The sequence below is a fragment of the Triturus cristatus genome, chromosome 7 (genome assembly GCF_964204655.1).
Source record: "Triturus cristatus chromosome 7, aTriCri1.1, whole genome shotgun sequence".
NCBI lineage: Eukaryota > Metazoa > Chordata > Amphibia > Caudata > Salamandridae > Triturus > Triturus cristatus.
Genome location: NC_140590.1, coordinates 1855892034 through 1855912018, shown reverse-complemented (window position 1 = coordinate 1855912018; position 19985 = coordinate 1855892034). Strand labels below are relative to the sequence as shown.

At 42.8% G+C, this 19985-nt stretch overlaps 1 protein-coding gene across 1 annotated transcript in view; it reads right to left on the bottom strand.

Moving 5' to 3' along the window:
- Positions 1-560: 560 nt before the first annotated feature.
- LOC146813464 (uncharacterized) overlaps positions 561-19985 on the bottom strand; it is an 89577-nt gene continuing 70152 nt past the window's right edge. Inside the window, exons 6-7 of the mRNA XM_085620231.1 lie at positions 17861-18355; positions 561-5496 (exon numbers count right to left, since the gene is read on the bottom strand). Of these exons, the coding sequence (XP_085476357.1) occupies positions 4796-5496; positions 17861-18355 (1196 nt within the window). The 3' untranslated portion in view covers positions 561-4795. The remainder of the gene's footprint in view (positions 5497-17860; positions 18356-19985) is intronic.

Below are 19985 nucleotides of genomic sequence, written 5' to 3'. Positions count from 1 at the left end.
GGACGTTCAATGTGATCGGACTAGAGGCAATCCGGCTCATAGCTTGTGGGCGCCTTCCTTAAAGGTCCCAGCTTTATTTATTTGAAATTTGGTATCTGACTTTGGAACTGCATTTTTTGGGGGGAAGACGTTCTATGTACCAATGAACAACCATGTGCTATCCATAGAGCAATATTCACGCACCAGAATCACACCATGGACACGCTCTCGTACAGTGCAAACGCAGCACTAACGGCACCAGGCCCAAAGCAAGGTGTATACCAGCATTAAAAATGTGCAATGTGAGAGCTCCAATGAAAGACCAAGTCTAAGAAATATTATGACTTTTGTAGAAGACAACACAAATGAGAGCTTCTGAGACAAGAGCCATAATAGAATATGGAGAAGATGCCTTTTGAGGTAACATGAAAATAGGTGTAATGGTACGTTATGGAATCTGGTAAATAAAAAATCCTAGCAAGTAGAGAAATGGGTTACAGCAGCTCACAATAAATTACAGAAAACTGAAAAATGTGGTAAACAAGCATTATGTAAATTGGTACCAATAACAAAACTGTGCGTCATGGAAAACAGCATACTTAATGTATATTTATTTTATAAAGTTCAAAATTACAATCAAACCCATAGGTAATAGTCTGCTGTAGAAAAGGAACTGAAACGACCAAATAAATACAATACAATAAATTATTTACACTTTTTCCTGTAAGTGAAAAATTAATATGAAGTATATAAGCAATGTACCAGTGTCAATCCTAAATAAACTAGAAAAAGAGAGTAAACAGCCTGGCAGAGGCAATAAACTAGTCCGGTATTTAAGAATGGCGTAGAAATACAATGATATTTTAAAGCTTTCCAAACGAATAGCCAGTTTACAGAAAAACTAATATCCACAAGAAGAGCAAAGTCATACATTACAGGGTCGGCCTGGTTAGAGGCTTTGGTCTAGTTGAATTTGGCAATGTTTGATTTCAAATCATCTGTGATCTTAGCATCTGCTATATCCATAAAAACTGGACTTGAATGTGAGAGATGAATAGCTTATTTGTGAAGTAACTGTGTATAGTTACTATAGACAATCTTAAGAAAAATGTGTTTAATAACAAAGACCAGTAGGAGTGGGGAAAACCAAGGCTAATTGTATTTCCAAGGAGGGTGCCGGATGAATCAGTAAATCCAACATGTGCATCTGGGGCACATCTATGCCACCCACAGTTTAGTACGTAGAACAAAGTAGCAGGTTGAACAGTATGCAGATACGTAACAGGTCTCTAGTTTTATGGAGACTCAACAGTTTTTTAAAGCGAGTAATTGATTTCTAAGCTTGTTCATGTTTCATAAGTTTTATTTTTGTCCCAAATTCTCATTGATTTAATACAAACTTGAGACCGTATGAATGACAATTTTAATATTTTTTTCCGATTTTCTTTCTCCTCTTTCCATACGAATAGTTGTTATAAAAACTTATACATGTCGGCAAGTATATTATATCGCACCGAGTCTTACTGGTCTCTACAACTTTTCTACTTATCCATTTTAATTTGGCGAGTCACTCAGAATTGTTTTTCTACCCCAGTTTGCTATAGATGATTTTTGAACCTCCCCTAAACAGTTTATTCTGTAATCTGATGGGAGGGGTTGGACCTGATCACAGGTGGGATGGTGTTCCAGATTTTGGGGGCAGGCACACAGAAGGATTGCTTTGGAGTTCTAGACTTTTTGAAGGTCGGAGTTTTCAGACATTGCGAATTTCAGCTTCGGGGGGAGGGAGGGAGCTACTGGAGGGGGTGAGTTTATTTGCGAGGTAGTTTGCTGATTCATTGTGAAAGGTTTGGTGGATGATGCTGGCCAGTTTATAATTGGTTCTTGCTTCAATGGTGAGCCAGTTGAGTGTGTAGAACCTCTAATATAAAGAGACACAGATGCTGTCAAAGTTCATAGGCAGTTTATATGCGTGCATGGAGATAAAGGGATATGCAGCACAATGTCTAATTGGGGAACTTTTGTTCAGCCTTATATAAAGGCGTGTTTGATGCATATCCAATTAAAGTATACAAAAGGCAGGATTTCTTCATTATTATGGACAAATACATGGTACGTGACTGGTCAGAATATACAATAATTACATAATCATCAGGCGTATAACCAATCAGAGCAGAGTAACATCTCGTGCTATATCCATGATGCAGTATGGCAGCAGGTGGGATTCCCGCATGCCAACGCGTGTGCGCCAGCAGACAGTATTTCCACAATACCGGTCCAATCAAGTGCAGACTCTTGGTCTAAGCATCAATGTGGCCATGAATGTACGTGACTGTTGCTGCGCAAGCGAGCAGAATGCTCGTCACGTGAGGTGTTCCAGAGCAGGCCTTGTGTTGTAAGCTTTTTCGCGGGCACATTAGGTTACCCAAGAGTATTAAACTTCCGCAAATCTCTTCAGGCCCTGTCATCACAGAGTATCACAGGGGAGGGTAAACAATATGGGTTCCAGATAATACAAATGGATTCCGTAAGTGAAATTAGGATAGGGATTATGTGATTGTTTCTCTCCGGATACTAAACGTACCGCAGAGTTTAAGGCTGCCTTTAGAGGGGCATGGTAGATTTTGGTAATGCCTGTTAAATGAGAGTTGCAAAAGTAGGGTTTTTAGAGAAGCAACGACTGTCTTAAACCTCTGCAGGAGTTTATGGCCTGATCCCTCTGAGACGTCTGATTTGGAGGTGGGCATTCTTACCTATGGTGTTAATAGGAGTGCAAAGATTAATGTTAGCGTCCAAGGTGAAGCATAGGATTTAGCTTTCCCTACTAGCACTGGATTACAGTCAAGCAGTTTTGAGGTGGCTACCCAGGCCGTGGCAGGAGGGTTGAAGTAATTTTGGGAGAATAGAAGGAAAGCTGTTTTCTGGGTGTCGAGTTTGAGGTGATGGATCGACATCCAGGATTGAAGGTCCATGAGGGATCTTGAAAGGTTTGTTGAGCCTTCGGTAGAGCAGATTTGCAAGTCAAGCTGGGCGTCATCCGCTTCGAGAAGGAAGTCTTTGAACTTCGTAGGAGAGAACAGGAGGGTTTGTGTAGTTATTGAATAGTGCGGATGACAGGATAGAGCATTGTGGTACTCTTTGTTGCAGCAGCATGGAGTTAGAGGGGGGAATTAGAGAGATTAATACGCTGGGATCGGTTCGAAAGGTATGCCTGGAACCAGTCTAGTGCATGCCTTTAATTCTCGTACAATCTTCTATGATTCCGAGTAGGGAGAAGTGCTTGACTGTCTTGAATGACAAGGAGACAGGAGTCACTGCTCTCCATTATGCAAAGAGCGTCATTGATTATTTTAACATCTATGGTTATGATAACTCACGCATGAAGCGCGAACATATCATCCCTTAAGGTTTCAAGGCACTGCGGGCCGTAGGGGAGATTAAATGAGCTATTGCCCAGAGTCACATGATGCAGAGTTGAGCTGACTCCGGCGATTAAACCGTGAGTTCCGCGCACTGGAGTCAGCCGCTCGCTGCACCACAGCTCTCCCTCATGTGAGGGAGAGCAGGAAAGCACCATAAACACGGAGTGGTTTATATAAAACTTTGGCAGAGACATCACCTCCACATGACTAATCCTTGCAGCATCTTGGCATGTCTACCCTCTCTCCTCCACTGTTATCGTAAAACTGAAGTGTAGCTATTTTTATTTTTCTAGAGTTGATTTGGGAGAATATGACCCGTATTTCCTAAACTTTCCAGAGGTGCTTGTGCGACGCAACACAATTTAGGAATGTGCATCCTGTACTTCTTAAAATGGTATGTAAATTGACAATATTGGTCGAGTCAGGCCTCCATTTAGATCATTAAATCCCATTTTCCAGTACAATTCTGAGACAGTCCCAAAACATGGCGCTCAATGTAATGTGTGAAACCCCCACAGATAAGTTTAAAAATTTGAGAGGTGCTACAAATAGCACAAGATTTTGGCAGCTAGTGACAACTATACCACTCCTGCTCAGGAAAGAAAACTGTGCACAGACAGCATTTCAGACAACTCCTATGTGGCATCGCTGTATATATGGCTAGGCGTATGACAATGACGCACAGGTGTGCAGGCTAAAATGGAAGCTTGCTCACACCCTACACTGCGAGATCCTAAATCTTATTTCTAAGCATGTTGCTAGTATTTCAGAGGTAAAGATTGTGCTTGGGAGTCAGGCTATGAACACTCAATAGTTTCCAGGTAGACTAATATCGAGCTGTCCATGCCAAACGTGGACTATATCAGAATGGTATTTTACTTTGTCCGATAAGCCTGTTTTCCTCAACACACGCTCGGATTGCAATGACCAGGCCTAGATGAGGGTCCCATGCTCACTGTGACACAGAACTCAAGCTATACCTCACTGACGAGGCCCAACTTGGCTGAGACCAGTCTGGGGTTGCTTGTATTCCCACCTTGAGGGGACCTGGTCTACCAGTTTGGGTTTTTTGTCAGGTTTGCGCTCTACAAATACCATATACATGCAAAAGTGTCTGGAGATGTTGAAGAAACGCTAGTGTAAACAGATCAGCACAAGGTCCTTATCACCAATTTCACCAGACAGCAAATGGCTGCTAGAAACATTTCGGGAAAACAAAGGGTAGATGCAGTATTACTTTCATACTTACCAGAAATTTCAGGAAATATTTCTACTCCAGGAAAGAAAAACATTTTGTCCTCCTCAGAGCACTACCTCCAATATCAACATGAATTGTTGTAACTATTCTTTTATCATCACTGTTTAAGTATTTACTAACTTCTAAATTAGTCATTCTACTCCTTCTGGATTTTTCTTGTACGTGACACCTCTCCAACATGCTTTGCTTCATGCAGATTACAACTTTCTTTCCAAGTAAATCTTTCCCCACATTCACCACATTCATATGGTTTCTCTCCAGTATGCATTCTCATGTGTCTTTTCACATGGTATTTGCGACTGAAACTTTTATAGCAAAATTCACAAACATGAGGTTTTTTACCTGTATGTGTTGTGTAGTGCTTAAAAAGTTGAGCCTTATAAGGAAAGGATTTCCCACACTCAGTACATGAATGTCCCCTAGCGGTGGACTTTTGTTCTGTAAGTTTAAGAAGTTTTCCTTCATGACTGTTTTTTGTGTCAAATTCAGTACACAAAGCCTGGTTTTGCTGTACGTTTGAAAGACCTTGACAAAACAGTGAATTCCTCAAATTACTCTTAGTTTGGTAAGGCTTCTGTGACATTTCTTGTCTGGGCCTTCCTCGGTTTAAACTGAAATCTTTAGAAGTGCTGAAACCACTTTCACATTGAGGAATATTTGGTTCTCTTTCTTCCCAGTAGCTTCCTGACGGCAATCGTAGATTAGAATGTCTTTGCCTTGGTGGGGTCTGAAGAGCCTCGGTGTTAACTGTCCATAATGAACATATGTCCTGCACTGTTGTCTTTGTACAAGGTACAAACTCTGTAGCTTCATTTTCTGATTTAATGCGTTCATCATCTGTTGGATTAAAACAATAGTCCGTTATTATGCTTCAAGCCTTAGTAACATCTGTAAATAAAAAGTACTTCACTTGAAACTCTTTTTATACGAGTAAACTTGTTTCAAAACAGAACATTAAAATATGAACTTTGACTATAGTGGAAGAAACAGAAGTTTAAGTCATATATAGTTATCAAGGTATTCTGGATGCACAGTTTTTCCCAGATACATGATTTGTTCTAAGTAAGTTAGGATTTTTTTCCTTTTGATATTCATATTCCAGAAAGAAATACATTCTGAAAAAAAGAGACAAGTGAATGTGTGATTGCTACAGTGATGATGGTTGTTCGAAGAGGAGTGGTAAGATGACTTTCCAAACATTTTGGGGTACATTTACTATTATTTCAACCAATGCTGCACAGCAAAGGAACTTGCTGCATTGTGTGAAAAGGAGAGAGCAGAAATGCTCCATATTTACAAAGATATGGAGCATTTCTGTGCTCTCCATGTGTTGGTGCACTGTGTTCTGTCTAGCGCTAACACAGACCCCCTTGCACCATAATGCAAAGGTGACCAAGTACCCATGCCGCCATGCTCTAGGTCTGTCTGCCGGATATTGAGTTGGGTGCACCACAGGTTTTATGCCAAAGAAGTAAAATTTACTCTATCGGTGTAAAAAGTCCTCCAATGGAGTAGGTGCCATCACAGGTAAGCCATCTGGCTGTCCACCCTATTTAGAGTGGATGAACGAATGGGCTTTTTGTTATTTTTACTGTCCATCAAGGCCAGGCATATTCTGGCAGAGAGGGACAGTAAAAAAACAGAAAGAATAAATTATCCTACACCGAGCCAAGATGGTGACGTAATCTGAGAGCTAGGTGAGGACCCTCTTGCACCCATCCTCCAGCTATCTACCCTGCACTGCTGTATAGGGCACTGCGGGGTGTTCCAATAGTGAAGAATGTGCACAAGAAACAGAGTCAACAAAGGGACAGTGATCCTTGGCTGCTGAGAGCGCCACGGCCTGTGCAGACATGTGCCGGACTGCAGTGGGTGGTCCCAGAGGCCGAGACCTGAGCTCCGGAGAATGAGGCTGGCTACAACGAGTTGAGCCCGGTCCTGCACTGAGTCAGGTGCTGTGGGCTCTCCCCTGCAGTCGGCTAAGATTGGGAGCACCCGTGTGCCCCCTCTCCCTTCCCCCTTTGGAGGTAAAGGCGAATGGGACATCACGGCGCAGCTCGGATGCACGGCTGGGACTGTGGCCTCTCCTGCCCGTTGATAGGAAGAGCATGGGAGAGAGGGGTGAGATTGTCGACAAAGGATTGAGCCCTGACCTGCAGGGAGACTGGTGGGGTGGGCTCCCGTCTCAATTGGACTAGCACTATGAGCACTAGCGCCCCCCTCCCACTCTCTCAGGGGGGAGGGGGGTGGAACACTGGTGGCACAGTCCGGGCCGCTACTGGGACTGCGACTTCCCTTCTCACCGTCGTGGGGCAAAGCAACAGAGAAAGGGGCAAAGATGTACTGCGACAGGCTCCGGAGGAATCCGAAAAGTCTGAATGCCCCGTGTGGGGCCTGGAGCAAAGTGAGAGGGCTGGCCACACACGCCCTTAGGCCTTGCCCGGCCAGCATTGGTGCGATACAGACAAGAAAAAAACAAGGATCGCAATTGAGGACCGTGGGGGTGGGAGGCACCGGTGGACAACACATAGATAAGAGCAGCGGCAACAGCAGACACACTGCACTGAAATTCACTGAGAAGTGGGAACACAGTGGCCAGCGAGGAGGGTGCCAGAACCCGTTGAACCAGGCCTTTGCAGAAAGCAAATATTGGAGAAATAGAAGACGGGCACTCAGGGATCATTATCCCGCTTGCAGCACTGTGCGAAAAGAGACACGCTCGTAGTGATAGACAAGCAAGGGGAGGTGACCCACGAGAGACTGACGCAGAGGGGCAGCAACATCCGTGCTCTCAAAACAATAGCGGGGCAAACAAACAAACCCCCTTCCCCCCAAAAAAACAGCCACAATACGACCAAAGGGGGGTGCCCACACCCCAGACCTATAAACCGAATAAATATGCTGTGCCCAAGCAAATGACAGCGGAAGGGGCAGCAACGTCTGGGAGCCAAGAAACAATGGAGCCCTTGCTAGGGGCCATAATGAAGGCAATTCTTGATCTCAGAGTGACCCTGGAGTCTAAAATAGACAGAGTCACCATAAAGGTAAACCTCATCCGGGCAGACATGAATAAAACCTCGGAGAAAGTCGCAATCGCAGAAACGAACATTAGTAATATCCAATCTACCACTCGAAAACTGGAAGAACGAGAATAACGACTATCACAGCAACACAAAATAATGGCCGCAAAGTTGGAGGGCCAAGAGGGGAGGGCCCGCAGGGTGGTGGGGGTACCCGAGGGAATGGAGGGTCCCTTAATGGACCTCTTGCTAGAGGACCTAATCATTAACCAGCTGAAGCCCAAGTGCCTTTCCAATTTCTTCTCCATTGAACGGGCCCACAGAGCACCTGAGCCCCAACCAAAACCAGGTGCCCCTCCTAGAACCATCATAGTTTTTGTATTGTAATTTATATAGCACTTACTACCCCTGACGTGGCGTCAAAGCACTTTTTTCGGCGAGTAGCACGCTACTCTGGAACCCATAAAGGATTAGTGGTGAATTAGTATAGTGAAATATGAAAGTAATTAGAGTGGTGGATATTAATCAGTTATTTGGATTGAGAAGGATAGCGGGGTACTAACCTATCGCGATCGGGACAGTATTCCACAGACTGCTCGCACACAGGGAGACCTGTACCACCGGAATGCAACGATTAGGTTCTTTACGGATTTTACCCCGTTAGTACAGCACCAACGACAAACCATCAACGACGTTAAGGAGCACAATGGCAAGTCATGGTACTTCACAACACCGGAAGAAGTGTGGAACTGGCTCAAAGGAGGAAGAGCAGCCGGGCCACTAAGGCACCAGGAGCGAGACCGGCGACAGCGCAGGGACTTGGACAATGGACCACCCAGCAAAATGCAAGACCACACAACGGATAACGGATGTCCTCTTGGCACATATCCAGCTGACAAGTACAGGGTTGGTGGGGTGGGGGGAGGGGGGTAATATTGAACCTTATAACGAGAACGATGATTCAAAATCACATGGGAAACCAGGCCGGAAAGAGAATGGTGAGCAACCAGCTAAGAACTGGTTTCCAATCACGTGATGTGTAAGTAACAACTTCAAAAAGGTACATAAGCTGGGACACACGCTAAAATATTAAACAAGTGGGGGGAGCAGGAGGGCCACCATTTAAACAAAGGAGGCAGAGCCAACCAACCCCATTAAGTAGGGATGATTAAATTTGGGCGACAGGTGCTCCTCATATTGGGGCAGTGGGTAGTTTTAGAAGTACAGGGTGGCAGGGTGGGGGGGGGTGTTAGCAACGGGGAAATGTTTTTGCATTTCTTTGTTATGTAAGATTCGCAAAATGTTTGATGCAGCATTGGAAAGACCAAAATGCAAGGTACATAAAACCTGGACATAGAGAGGCGGGGGCGAAGAGGGCGTTTTTAAGGGGGGCTGCCGTTTACCAGAAACTAGTAATGGCGTTCCGATCCACAACCACATTGCCAGTCCTGACGTGGAACATCAATGGCTTAGTTCATAAAATCAAGTGTACCACTTACGTCAACAAGCCCCAACCTCGTACTGTTACAGGAGACGCATCTGTGAGGTAATAATTATTTAGCACTCAATCAATTTGGCTACACTCTACTGGCCCACAAGGGATTCACATTGTGCTCCAGCGGTGTGGAGATTCTAGCAAAAAATGCGATCTCCTTCATGCCGGGCCACCCAGGACATGGGAGGGCCGAACTCTTGATATTTGTTCTATTTACGTACCGCAGAAACTCCATGCTGAGACTCTTCCGGAGCTCAACAAAACATTGCTTGACATGCCCCAACGAATCCTAATTCAGGGTGGGGACATGAACAGGAGATAGTGGTACTCAAGAAACAAATAGAACGAGTGGGGACATCGAACCCCGCCATCGGCCACAAACTGGCTACCGCAAAGCAAATTCAAAGAGCTGGCAAAATGCTGCTAGGTCCGATGCAATAGCCACGCACAGACGGCTAGATCATGCGGTAGATAAGGCAAACAAGTTGATAACATGGTTAGAGAGGAGAGACAGAGACTGAAATTGGGTTCTAGAAATACAGAAGCCTGACGGCTCCTTGGAAAAGTCTGGTAAGGCAATTGATGAAACCTTTGCAACTTACTGTGAGACAGTGTACCAATCAGTCACAGTTCGAACTGGAGACGACTGCGCCAAACTGCTAAAAGATGACCTGAGTCAGGTTCCAGGCAATGCTTATCTGCTCCCCTGCCCTGACTGTTCACGTCGCAGTGAAATGCCTCCACTTTAGGATTGGCCAGATCTGTTTTCGTTTTCATTGGAGTTTACTTTTTCCCCACGGGGCAAAACAAACATAAATGAATGTCCAAACGCTTCAGTAAATTAAGAAAAGCATCACAAATTTTCAGTAAAAATACCATGCAATTCACGTTTGTTGTACAATGTCACCAGTATCTACTAAAGGGAGGCCAACAGCCCAAAGTCAATGACGGATCACAAATATCTGCTACAATTTAGACAGAATCAATAGTTCTGGAGAACATCTCCCGGTGCCATTTCAGAGAGTTTCAAGGATTTTCCCTTTACACCTTCTCTTACAGTTACCACATGGTTTCCTGACATTATTGCAGTTTACCTCAGTAAGAGCCAACGATGTAACGGTGCGTTATGGAATCTGGTAAATAAAAAGATCCTAGGAAGGATGTTCAATGTGATTGGACTAGAGGCAATCCGGCTCACGGCTTGTGGGCGCCTTCCTTAAAAGTCCCAGCTTTATTTATTTGAAATTTAGCATCTGACTTTGGAACTGCATTTTTTGGGGGGAAGAAGTTACATGTACCAATGAACAACCATGTGCTATCCATAGAGCAATATTCACGTACCAGAATCACACCGTGGACACGCACATAAGAGAAAGGAAGCAAGTGAGGCTGCTGCTACGCATAGCCGGAAGCCAACTGGGTGACTTGGGCCGTTACTCTCTTACAGTGCAAACGCAGCACTAACGGCACCAGGCCCAAAGCAAGGTGTATACCAGCATTACAAATGTGCAATGTGAGAGCTCCAATTAAAGACCAAATCTAAGTAATAATATGACTTTTGTAAAAGACAACACAAATGAGAGCTTCTGAGACAAGAGCCATAATAGAATATGGAGACGATGCCTTTTGAGGTAACATGAAAATAGGTGTAATGGTACGTCATGGAATCTGGTAAATAAAAAAAATCGTCTGCTGTACAAAAGGAACTGAAACGACCATATAAATACAATAAATAATTTGCACTTTTTCCAGTAAGTTAAAAATTAATATGAAGTATATAAGCAATGTACCAGTATCAATCCTAAATAAAAATAGAAAAAGAGAGTAAACAGCCTGGCAGAGGCAATAAACTAGTCCGGGATTTAAGAATGGCATAGAAATACAATGATATTTTAAAGCTTTCCAAAAGAATAGCTAGTTTACAGAAAAACTAATATCCACAAGAAGAGCAAAGTAATACATTACAGAGTAGGCCTGGTTAGAGGCTTTGGTCTAGTTGAATTTGGCAATGTTTGATTTCAAATCCTCTGTGATCTTAGCATCTGCTGTGTCCATAAAAACTGGACTTGAATGTGAGAGATGAATAGCTTATTTGTGAAGTAACTGTGTATAGTTACTATAGACAATCTTAAGAAAAATGTGTTTAATAACTAAGACCAGTAGGAGTGGGGAAAACCAAGGCTAATTGTATTTCCAAGGAGGGTGACGGATGAATCAGTAAATCCAACATGTGCATCTGGGGCACATCTATGCCACCCACAGTTTAGTACGTAGAACAAAGTAGCAGGTTGAACAGTATGCAGATACGTAACAGGTCTCTAGTTTTATGGAGACAACAGTTTTTTAAAGCGTGTAATTGATTTCTAAGCATGTTAATGTTTCATAAGTTTTATTTTTGAAAAATATTTTTGTCCCAAATTCTCATCGTTTTAATAAAACATTGAGACAGTATGAATGACAATTTAAATTTTTTTTTCGATTTTCTTTCTCCTTTCCCATACGAATAGTTGTTATAATATCTTCTACATGTCGGCAAGTATATTATATTGTACCGAGTCTTATCGGTCTCTACAACTTTTCTACTTATCCATTTTAATTTGGCGAGTCACTCAGAATTGTTTTTCTACCAGAGTTTGCTATAGATGATTTTTGAATCTCCCCTAAACAGTTTATTCTGTAATCTGATGGGAGGGGTTGGACCTGATCACAGGTGGGATGGTGTTCCAGAATTTGGGGGTAGGCACACAGAAGGATTGCTTTGGAGTAATAGACTTTTTGAAGGTCGGAGTTTTCAGACATTGGGAATTTCAGCTTCGGGGGGGGAGGGAGCTACTGGAGAGGTGAGTTTATTTGCGAGGTAGTTTACTGATTCATGGTGAAAGGTTTGGTGGATGATGCTGGCCAGTTTATAATTGGTTCTTGCTTCAGTGGTGAGTAAGTGGAGTGTGTAGAACCTCTAATATAAAGAGACACAGATGCTGTCTAAGTTCATAGGGAGTTTATATGCGTGCATGGAGATAAAGGGATATGCAGCACAATGTCTAATTGGGGAACTTTTGTTCAGATATATATATATATATATTCACAGAAAAAACCATAGGTTTCACACACGTTATAGTTAGGAATTAGCATTTAAAAAACCTTGCAAATTCACTGAAAAAAACCATAGGTTTCACACACGTTATAGTTAGGAATTAGCATTTAAAAAACCTTGTAAATTCACTGAAAAAAACCAAAGGTTTCACACATGTTATAGTTAGCTGGACATTTCACTCGTACAAAACCATTGAAATTCCCCCGTTATAGTTAGTTCAGCTAACTATAACTCGCGCGCCCGCAATACACTGCTGATGACGTCACATATTACATCACTCATGACATGGTCAGTGACATCACTCATGACATCTCAAATGACATCACTGATGACATCATCCTTGTGTAAGAGTGGCAGACCTCCTCTTATCCTAATATAAACTTTGATTCACACATTGAAAAATACAAACTAAAGTTTTGAAAACTATAGAGATACCAATACCGGTTAGAACAACCTATTCAGTAATTCCAAAATCTACATACGCATCTACTCATTCGTCAACATTCTATATAGTCACTCATACATGTACTCAGTCATCATATGTACTCATACACCTATACATCCTGTTACACACCTACACTCATACATAGAGTTACTCACACACATACTCACACATGCAAATAAACATCCATTTACTTGCATATACAGCTATACACACACCACTACACTTACTTTTACAGAAATGTACACATACTTCCTCTCTTAAACAATCACTTATAGAAACACATACTTATTTATACAGGAACTCTTCCAATCTCTCACTCTCATATATCCTCACTTATATACATCAATACTCACATATACTAGTTTAAAACATATGGACTTACTCATAAAGACACTATTGAGACAGTCATTCACTCTCTTACTCACCCATACACACACTCATCCACCCATACTGTCCTGCTCATATACTGTCTTCAAAACACATACAAACAGTGAGTCACTCATTCATGCATCTATACGCTAAGTAACATCCCCCACTGAACCATACAGACACTCATACTGATACTCTAAAAACGAACTAATAACCCATATACACACTCGTGTAACTACTCACCAACTCATGCAGCCACTTATACACAAAGTGAGACACTGATACAGATATTTAAATATTTAAACATTACTCAATAATACTTGTATTCACTAAGATACTGTTAATAAGTCAGTTATACAATTAATTTTACCAAAAAAAACATCCATTTAGACACTTATTTACCCATTTATTCTTCCATTAACCTTTAGATATACATATATAAAAAATATTTATTTTTCAGAAAGACACATATTCACTGGATGATGTCATCAGTGATGTCATTTGAGATGTCACTGACCAGGTCATGAGTGATGTAATATGTGACATCATCAGCAGTAGATTGCGGTCGTGCGAGTTATAGTTAGCTGAACTAACTATAACGGGGGAATGTCAATGGTTTTGTACGAGTGAAATGTCCAGCTAACTATAACATGTGTGAAACCTATGATTTTTTTAGTGAATTTGTAAGGTTTTTTAAATGCTAATTTATGCATGTATTATTATATTTTTAATATATTTATTTTACAATAAACTACCTATGTATATAGTTATAGATTGACTGTATCCTGTAATATGGAATGGCCCAGCTCTTTTTTTTGAATTTGGATAAAGTTGAACAGCATAGTTAATATCTTCTATAAACTTATAAACCCTTAAAAAAAAAAAAAAAAAAACATTTTAAAGGGTTTTTCACGGTGCGCGCACCGGCTATTTTTTTAATTAAACAAAATGTTTTTTTACTTTTTTATTTACGAGGTCCTTTAGGGACCCCCTGAGAAGGTCTAGGGGGTCAGGGACTCTCTACCCTGCCCCCTTTTCACGTTCTCCACTTGTGTTTTTAGCTCTCTTCTGCCTCTAAAACTCAAAATGGCGGCTGGGGGGTGCGCGCACCCCGCGATTTTTTGAAAAAAATAAAATGTTTTTTTCACCCTTCGGGGTCCTTCAGGGACCCCCTGACAAAGGCTAGGGGGTCAGGTACTCTCTACCCTGCCCCCTTTTCACGTTCTCCACCTTTCTTTTTCACTGTCACACACAAAATGGCGTCCGACACTTCCTGATTTCGACCGATTGGAATGTTGACTGACATCTAACCACCAATCAGAATTATGCTCGCGGACATTTGGTGCGCGCCCCGTGCGCGCACGGTGCGCGCATATAGATATTTATGTACTTTTAACTGCAATTTTCTAAGGAACTACTGAACAGATTGACACCATATATGCAAAAGGCACATGCCTGACCTGAGGACTACCTCTTTGCCAAATTTCAAGTAAGTCTGTTCAGCCGTTCGGGCTGTACCTTCGACTAAAGGTACTATGGGAAAATGCATGGGGAAAACGCGTTTTGGGCCCCCCCTTTTTTCCCAGCCCCCGCTTGACGAATCACCCCGAGACTTTCAGGGTAGGAGCTGAGCGGAGCGCCCCATTAGTTTTGAAAATTTCACGAAGATAAGTCAACCGGCGCCAAAGTTATTCAAAATAGAATTTTCAGATTTGGTATGGGAACTCGGTCCTAACTATAACTATCTACTGGCGACCGCCAGTAGATAATATATGAAAACCACAAAGGCGTGTTTGATGCATATCCAATTAAAGTACACAAAAGACAGGATTTCTTCATTATTATGGACAAATACATGGTACGTGACTGGTCAGAAGATACAATAATTACATAATCATCAGGCGTATAAGCAATCAGAGCAGAGTAACATCTCGTGTTATATCCATGATGCAGTATGGCAGCTGGTGGGATTCCCGCATGCCAACTGCGTGTGCGTCAGCAGACAGTATTTGCACAATACCGGTCCAAATCAAGTGCAGACTCTTGGTCTAAGCATCAATGTGGCCATAAATGTACGGGACTGTTGCTGTGCAAGCGAGCAGAATGCTCGTCACATGAGGTGTCCTAGAGCAGGCCTTGCGTTATCTTTTTCATAGGGCACATTAGGTTACCTAAGAGTATTAAACTTCCTCAAATCTCTTCAGGCCCTGTCATCACAGAGTATCACAGGGGAGGGTAAACAATATGGGTTCCAGATAATACAAATGGATTCCGTAAGTGAAATTAGGATAGGGATTATGTGATTGTTTCTCTCCGGATACTAAACGTACCGCAGAGTTTAAGGCTGCCTTTAGAGGGGCATGGTAGATTTGGGTAATGCCTGTTAAATGAGAGTTGCAAAAGTAGGGTTTTAAGAGAAGCAACGACTGTCTTAAAACTCTGCAGGAGTTCATGGCCTGATCCCTCCGAGAGGTCTGATTTGGAGGTGGGCATTCTTACCTATGGTGTTAATAGGAGTGCAAAGATTAATGTTAGTGTCCAAGGTGAAGCATAGGATTTAGCCTACTAGCACTGGATTACAGTCAATCAGTTTTGAGGTGGCTACCCAGGCCGTGTCAGGGGGGGTTGAAGTAATTTTGGGAGAATAGAAGGAAAGCTGTTTTCTGGGTGTCGAGTTTGAGGTGATGGATCGACATCCATGATTGAAGGACCATGAGGGATCTTGAAAGGTTTGTAAAGCCTTCGGTGGAGCTGATTTGCAAGTCAAGCTGGGCGTCATCCGCTTCGAGAAGGAAGTCTTTGAACTTCGTAGGAGAGAACAGAGGGGTTTGTGTAGTTATTGAATAGTGCGGATGACAGGATAGAGCATTGTGGTAATCTTTGTTGCAGCAACATGGAGTTAGAGGGGGGAATTAGAGAGATTAATACGCTGGGATCGGTTCGATAGGTATGCCTGGAACCAGTCTAGTGCATGCCTTTAATTCTCGTACAATCTTATAGGATTCTGAGTTGGGAGAAGTGCTTGACTGTCTTGAATGACAAGGAGACAAGAGTCACTGCTGTCCATTATGCAAAGAGCGTCATTGATTATTTTAACATCTATGGTTATGATAACTCACTCGTGAAGTGCAAACGTATCATCACTTAAGGTTTCAAGGCGCTGCGGGCCGTAGGGGAGATTAAATGAGCTATTGCCCAGAGTCATATGATGCAGAGTTGAGCTGACTCCGGCGATTAAACCGTAAGCTCCGCACTCTGGAGTCAGCCGCTCGCTGCACCACACCTCTCCCTCATGTGAGGGCGAGAGCAGGAAAGCACCATAAATATTGAGTGGTTCATATAAAACTTTGGCAGAGAAATCACCTCCACACGACTAATCCTTGGAGTATCGTGGCATGTCTACCCTCTCTCGTCCACTGTTATCGTAAAACTGAAGTGTAGCTATTTTTATTTTTCTAGAGTTGATTTGGGAGAGTATGACCCGCATTTCCTAAACTTTCCAGAGGTGCTTGTGCGACGCAACACAATTTAGGATGTGCATCCTGTACTTCTTAAAATGGTATGTAAATTGACAATATTGGTAGAGTCAGGCCTCTATTTTGATCATTAAATCCCATGTTCCAGTACAATTCTGAGACAGTCCCAAAACATAGAGCTCAATGTAATGTGTGAAACCCACACAGACAAAAGTGTAAAGATTTGACAGGTGCTACAAATAGCACAAGATTTTGGCAGCTAGTGACACCTATACCACTCCTGCTCAGGAAAGAAAACTGTGCACAGACAGCATTTCAGAGAACTCCTATGTGGCATCGCTGTATATATGGCTAGCCTTATGACAATGACGCACAGGTGTTCAGGCTAAAATGGAAGCTTGCTCACACCCTACACTGCGAGATCCTAAATCTAATGTTGCTAGAATTTCAGAGGTAAAGATTATGCTTGGGAGTCAGGCTATGAACACTCAATAGCTACCAGGTCGGCGAATATCGAGCTGTCCATGCCAAACGTGGACTATATCAGAATGGTATTTTACTTTGTCTGATAAGCCTGTTTTCCTCAACACACGCTCGGATTGCAATGACCAGGCCTCGATGAGGGTCCCATGCTCAATGTGACAGGGGAAACAAGCTATACCTCACGGACGATGCCCAACTAGGCTGAGACCAGTCTGGGGTAGTCCCACCTTGAGGTGACCTGGTCTACCAGTTTGGGTTTTTTGTCAGGTTTGCGCTCTACAAATACCACATACATTCAAAAGTGTCTGGAGATGTTGAAGAAAAGCTAGTGTAAACAGATCAGCACAAGGTCCTTATCACCAATTTCACCAGACAGCAAATGGCTGCTAGAAACATTTTGGGAAAACAAAAGGTAGATGTAGTATTACTTTCATACATACCAGGAATTTCAGGAAATATTTCTACTCCAGGAAAGATAAAAACCATTTCTGGTAACCTTATTAACTGACACTTTGTCCTCCTCAGAGCACTACCTCCAATATCAACATGAATTGTTGTAACTATTCTTTTATCATCACCGTTTAAGTATTTACTAACTTCTAAATTAGTCATTCTACTCCTTCTGGATTTTTCTTGTACGTGACACCTCTCCAAGATGCTTTGTTTCATGCAGATTACAACTTTCTTTCCAAGTAAATCTTTTCCCACATTCACCACATTCATATGGTTTCTCTCCAGTATGCATTCTCATGTGTCTTTTCACATGGTATTTGCGACTGAAACATTTATAGTAAAATTCACAAACATGAGGTTTTTTACCTGTATGTGTTGTGTAGTGCTTAAAAAGTTGAGCCTTATAAGGAAAGGATTTCCCACACTCAGTACATGAATGTCCCCTAGCGGTGGACTTTTGTTCTGCAAGATTAAGAAGTTTTCCTTCATGACTGTTTTTTGTGTCAAATTCAGTACACAAAGCCTGGTTTTGCTGTGCGTTTGGAAGACCTTGACTAAACAGTGAATTCCTCAAATTACTCTTAGTTTGGTAAGGCTTCTGTGACATTTCTAGTCTGGGCCTTTCTCTTTTTAAACTGAAATCTTTAGAAGTGCTGAAACCACTTTCACATTGAGGAGTATTTGGTTCTCTTTCTTCCCAGTAGCTTCCTGACGGCAGTCGTAGATTAGAATGTCTTTGCCTTGGTGGGGTCTGAAGAGCCTCGGTGTTAACTGTCCATAATGAACATATGTCCTGCACTGTTGTCTTTGTACAAGGTACAAACTCGGTAGCTTCATTTTCTGATTTAATGCATTCATCATCTGTTGGATTAAAAAAATAGTCAGTTATTACGCTTCTAGCCTTAGTAACATCTGTAAATAAAAAGTACTTCACTTGAAACTAATTTTTATATGCGTAAACTTGTTTCAAAACCGAACATTAAAATATAAACTTTGACTATAGTGGAAGAAACAGAAGTTTAAGTCATATATAGTTATCAAGGTATTCTGGATGCACAGTTTTTCCCAGATACATGATTTGTTCTAAGTACGTTAGGATTTGTTCCTTTTGATATTCATATTCCAGAAAGAAATACATTCTGAAAAAAAGAGACAAGTGAATGTGTGATTGCTACAGTGATGATGGTTGTTCGAAGAGGAGTGGTAAGATGACTTTCCAAACATTTTGGGGTACATTTACTATTATTTCAACCAATGCTGCACAGCAAAGGAACTTGCTGCATTGTGTGAAAAGGAGAGAGCAGAAATGCTCCATATTTACACAGATATGGAGCATTTCTGTGCTCTCCATGTGTTGGTGCACGGTGTTCTGTCTAGCGCTAACACAGACACCCTTGCACCATAATGCAAAGGTGACCAAGTACCCATGCCGCCATGCTCTAGGTCTGTCTGCCGGATATTGAGTTGGGTGCACCACAGGTTTTATGCCAAAGGAGTAAAATGTACTCTATCGGTGTAAAAAGTCCTCCAATGGAGTAGGTGCCATCACAGGTAAGCCATCTGGCTGTCCACCCTATTTAGAGTGGATGAACGAATGGGCTTTTTGTTATTTTTACTGTCCATCAAGGCCAGGCATATTCTGGCAGAGAGGGTGTTAGACCTGTCAGCCCTTTGGGTGGTCCCTCCTCATCATTATTTATTTTGTCCCACTTCTGCCTCATACCCTATTATAATTTTTCCTTTTTGGGAACCACCAGACTTTTTAGTGTTGATGCAGGGTCAGGGAGCCATTTTCCCTACCCCTGGAACTTCTGTCTGAGGGCCTGAGACACAACATGGTGGCCACCCATTGTCACCTGAGAAATAGCCAGAACACACTAGAGGTTTCTAGAACCTTCTGCAACATTCTAGAACCCTGGGACAGAGGGAGGCAGTTTAGAATGTTGGGAGGCCATCTCAGGGAGGCAGTTGGTAGTTGGCAGTTGGCACCTGACTGGAGAGGAGAGAGAGGACAGAGATTCAGAAGGAGGAAGGAGTAAGGCAGCAGGGGTGGAAACCAGTGCTTGGAGTGGGGTCCAGAAACCCACCCTTGATGCTAGTCCCTACTGACCAAGCCCAGCCTAGAGCCCTGTGTGGGACCAAGACCAGGAAAACCATCTTAAGGACCTGAACATTTGGAACAGGCCTTACAAAGGAAGAACAGCAAGTTCCTGACCTGTACAGCAGTGTCCTCCTGGAGTCCTGACGTCGAGAAGCCTGGAGACCTGGAGCCCGAGGTGGAGAAGCGGCACTGACAGAAAGCAGACGTCGTACCCGGAGCCGCCAGAGGTCGAGTTGAGGGCGCCGACGGAGGTCGTGGAGAGTCACCGGAGGTCGAGTAGGAAGTCACCTGAGGTCGAGGTGAGGCGTCAACGGGGGAGTGAAGTCCGCCCTCCGGAGTCGCCGGAGATCGAGGTGAAGCGCGCCGGAGGTCGGGAGTGGAGGTCGCACT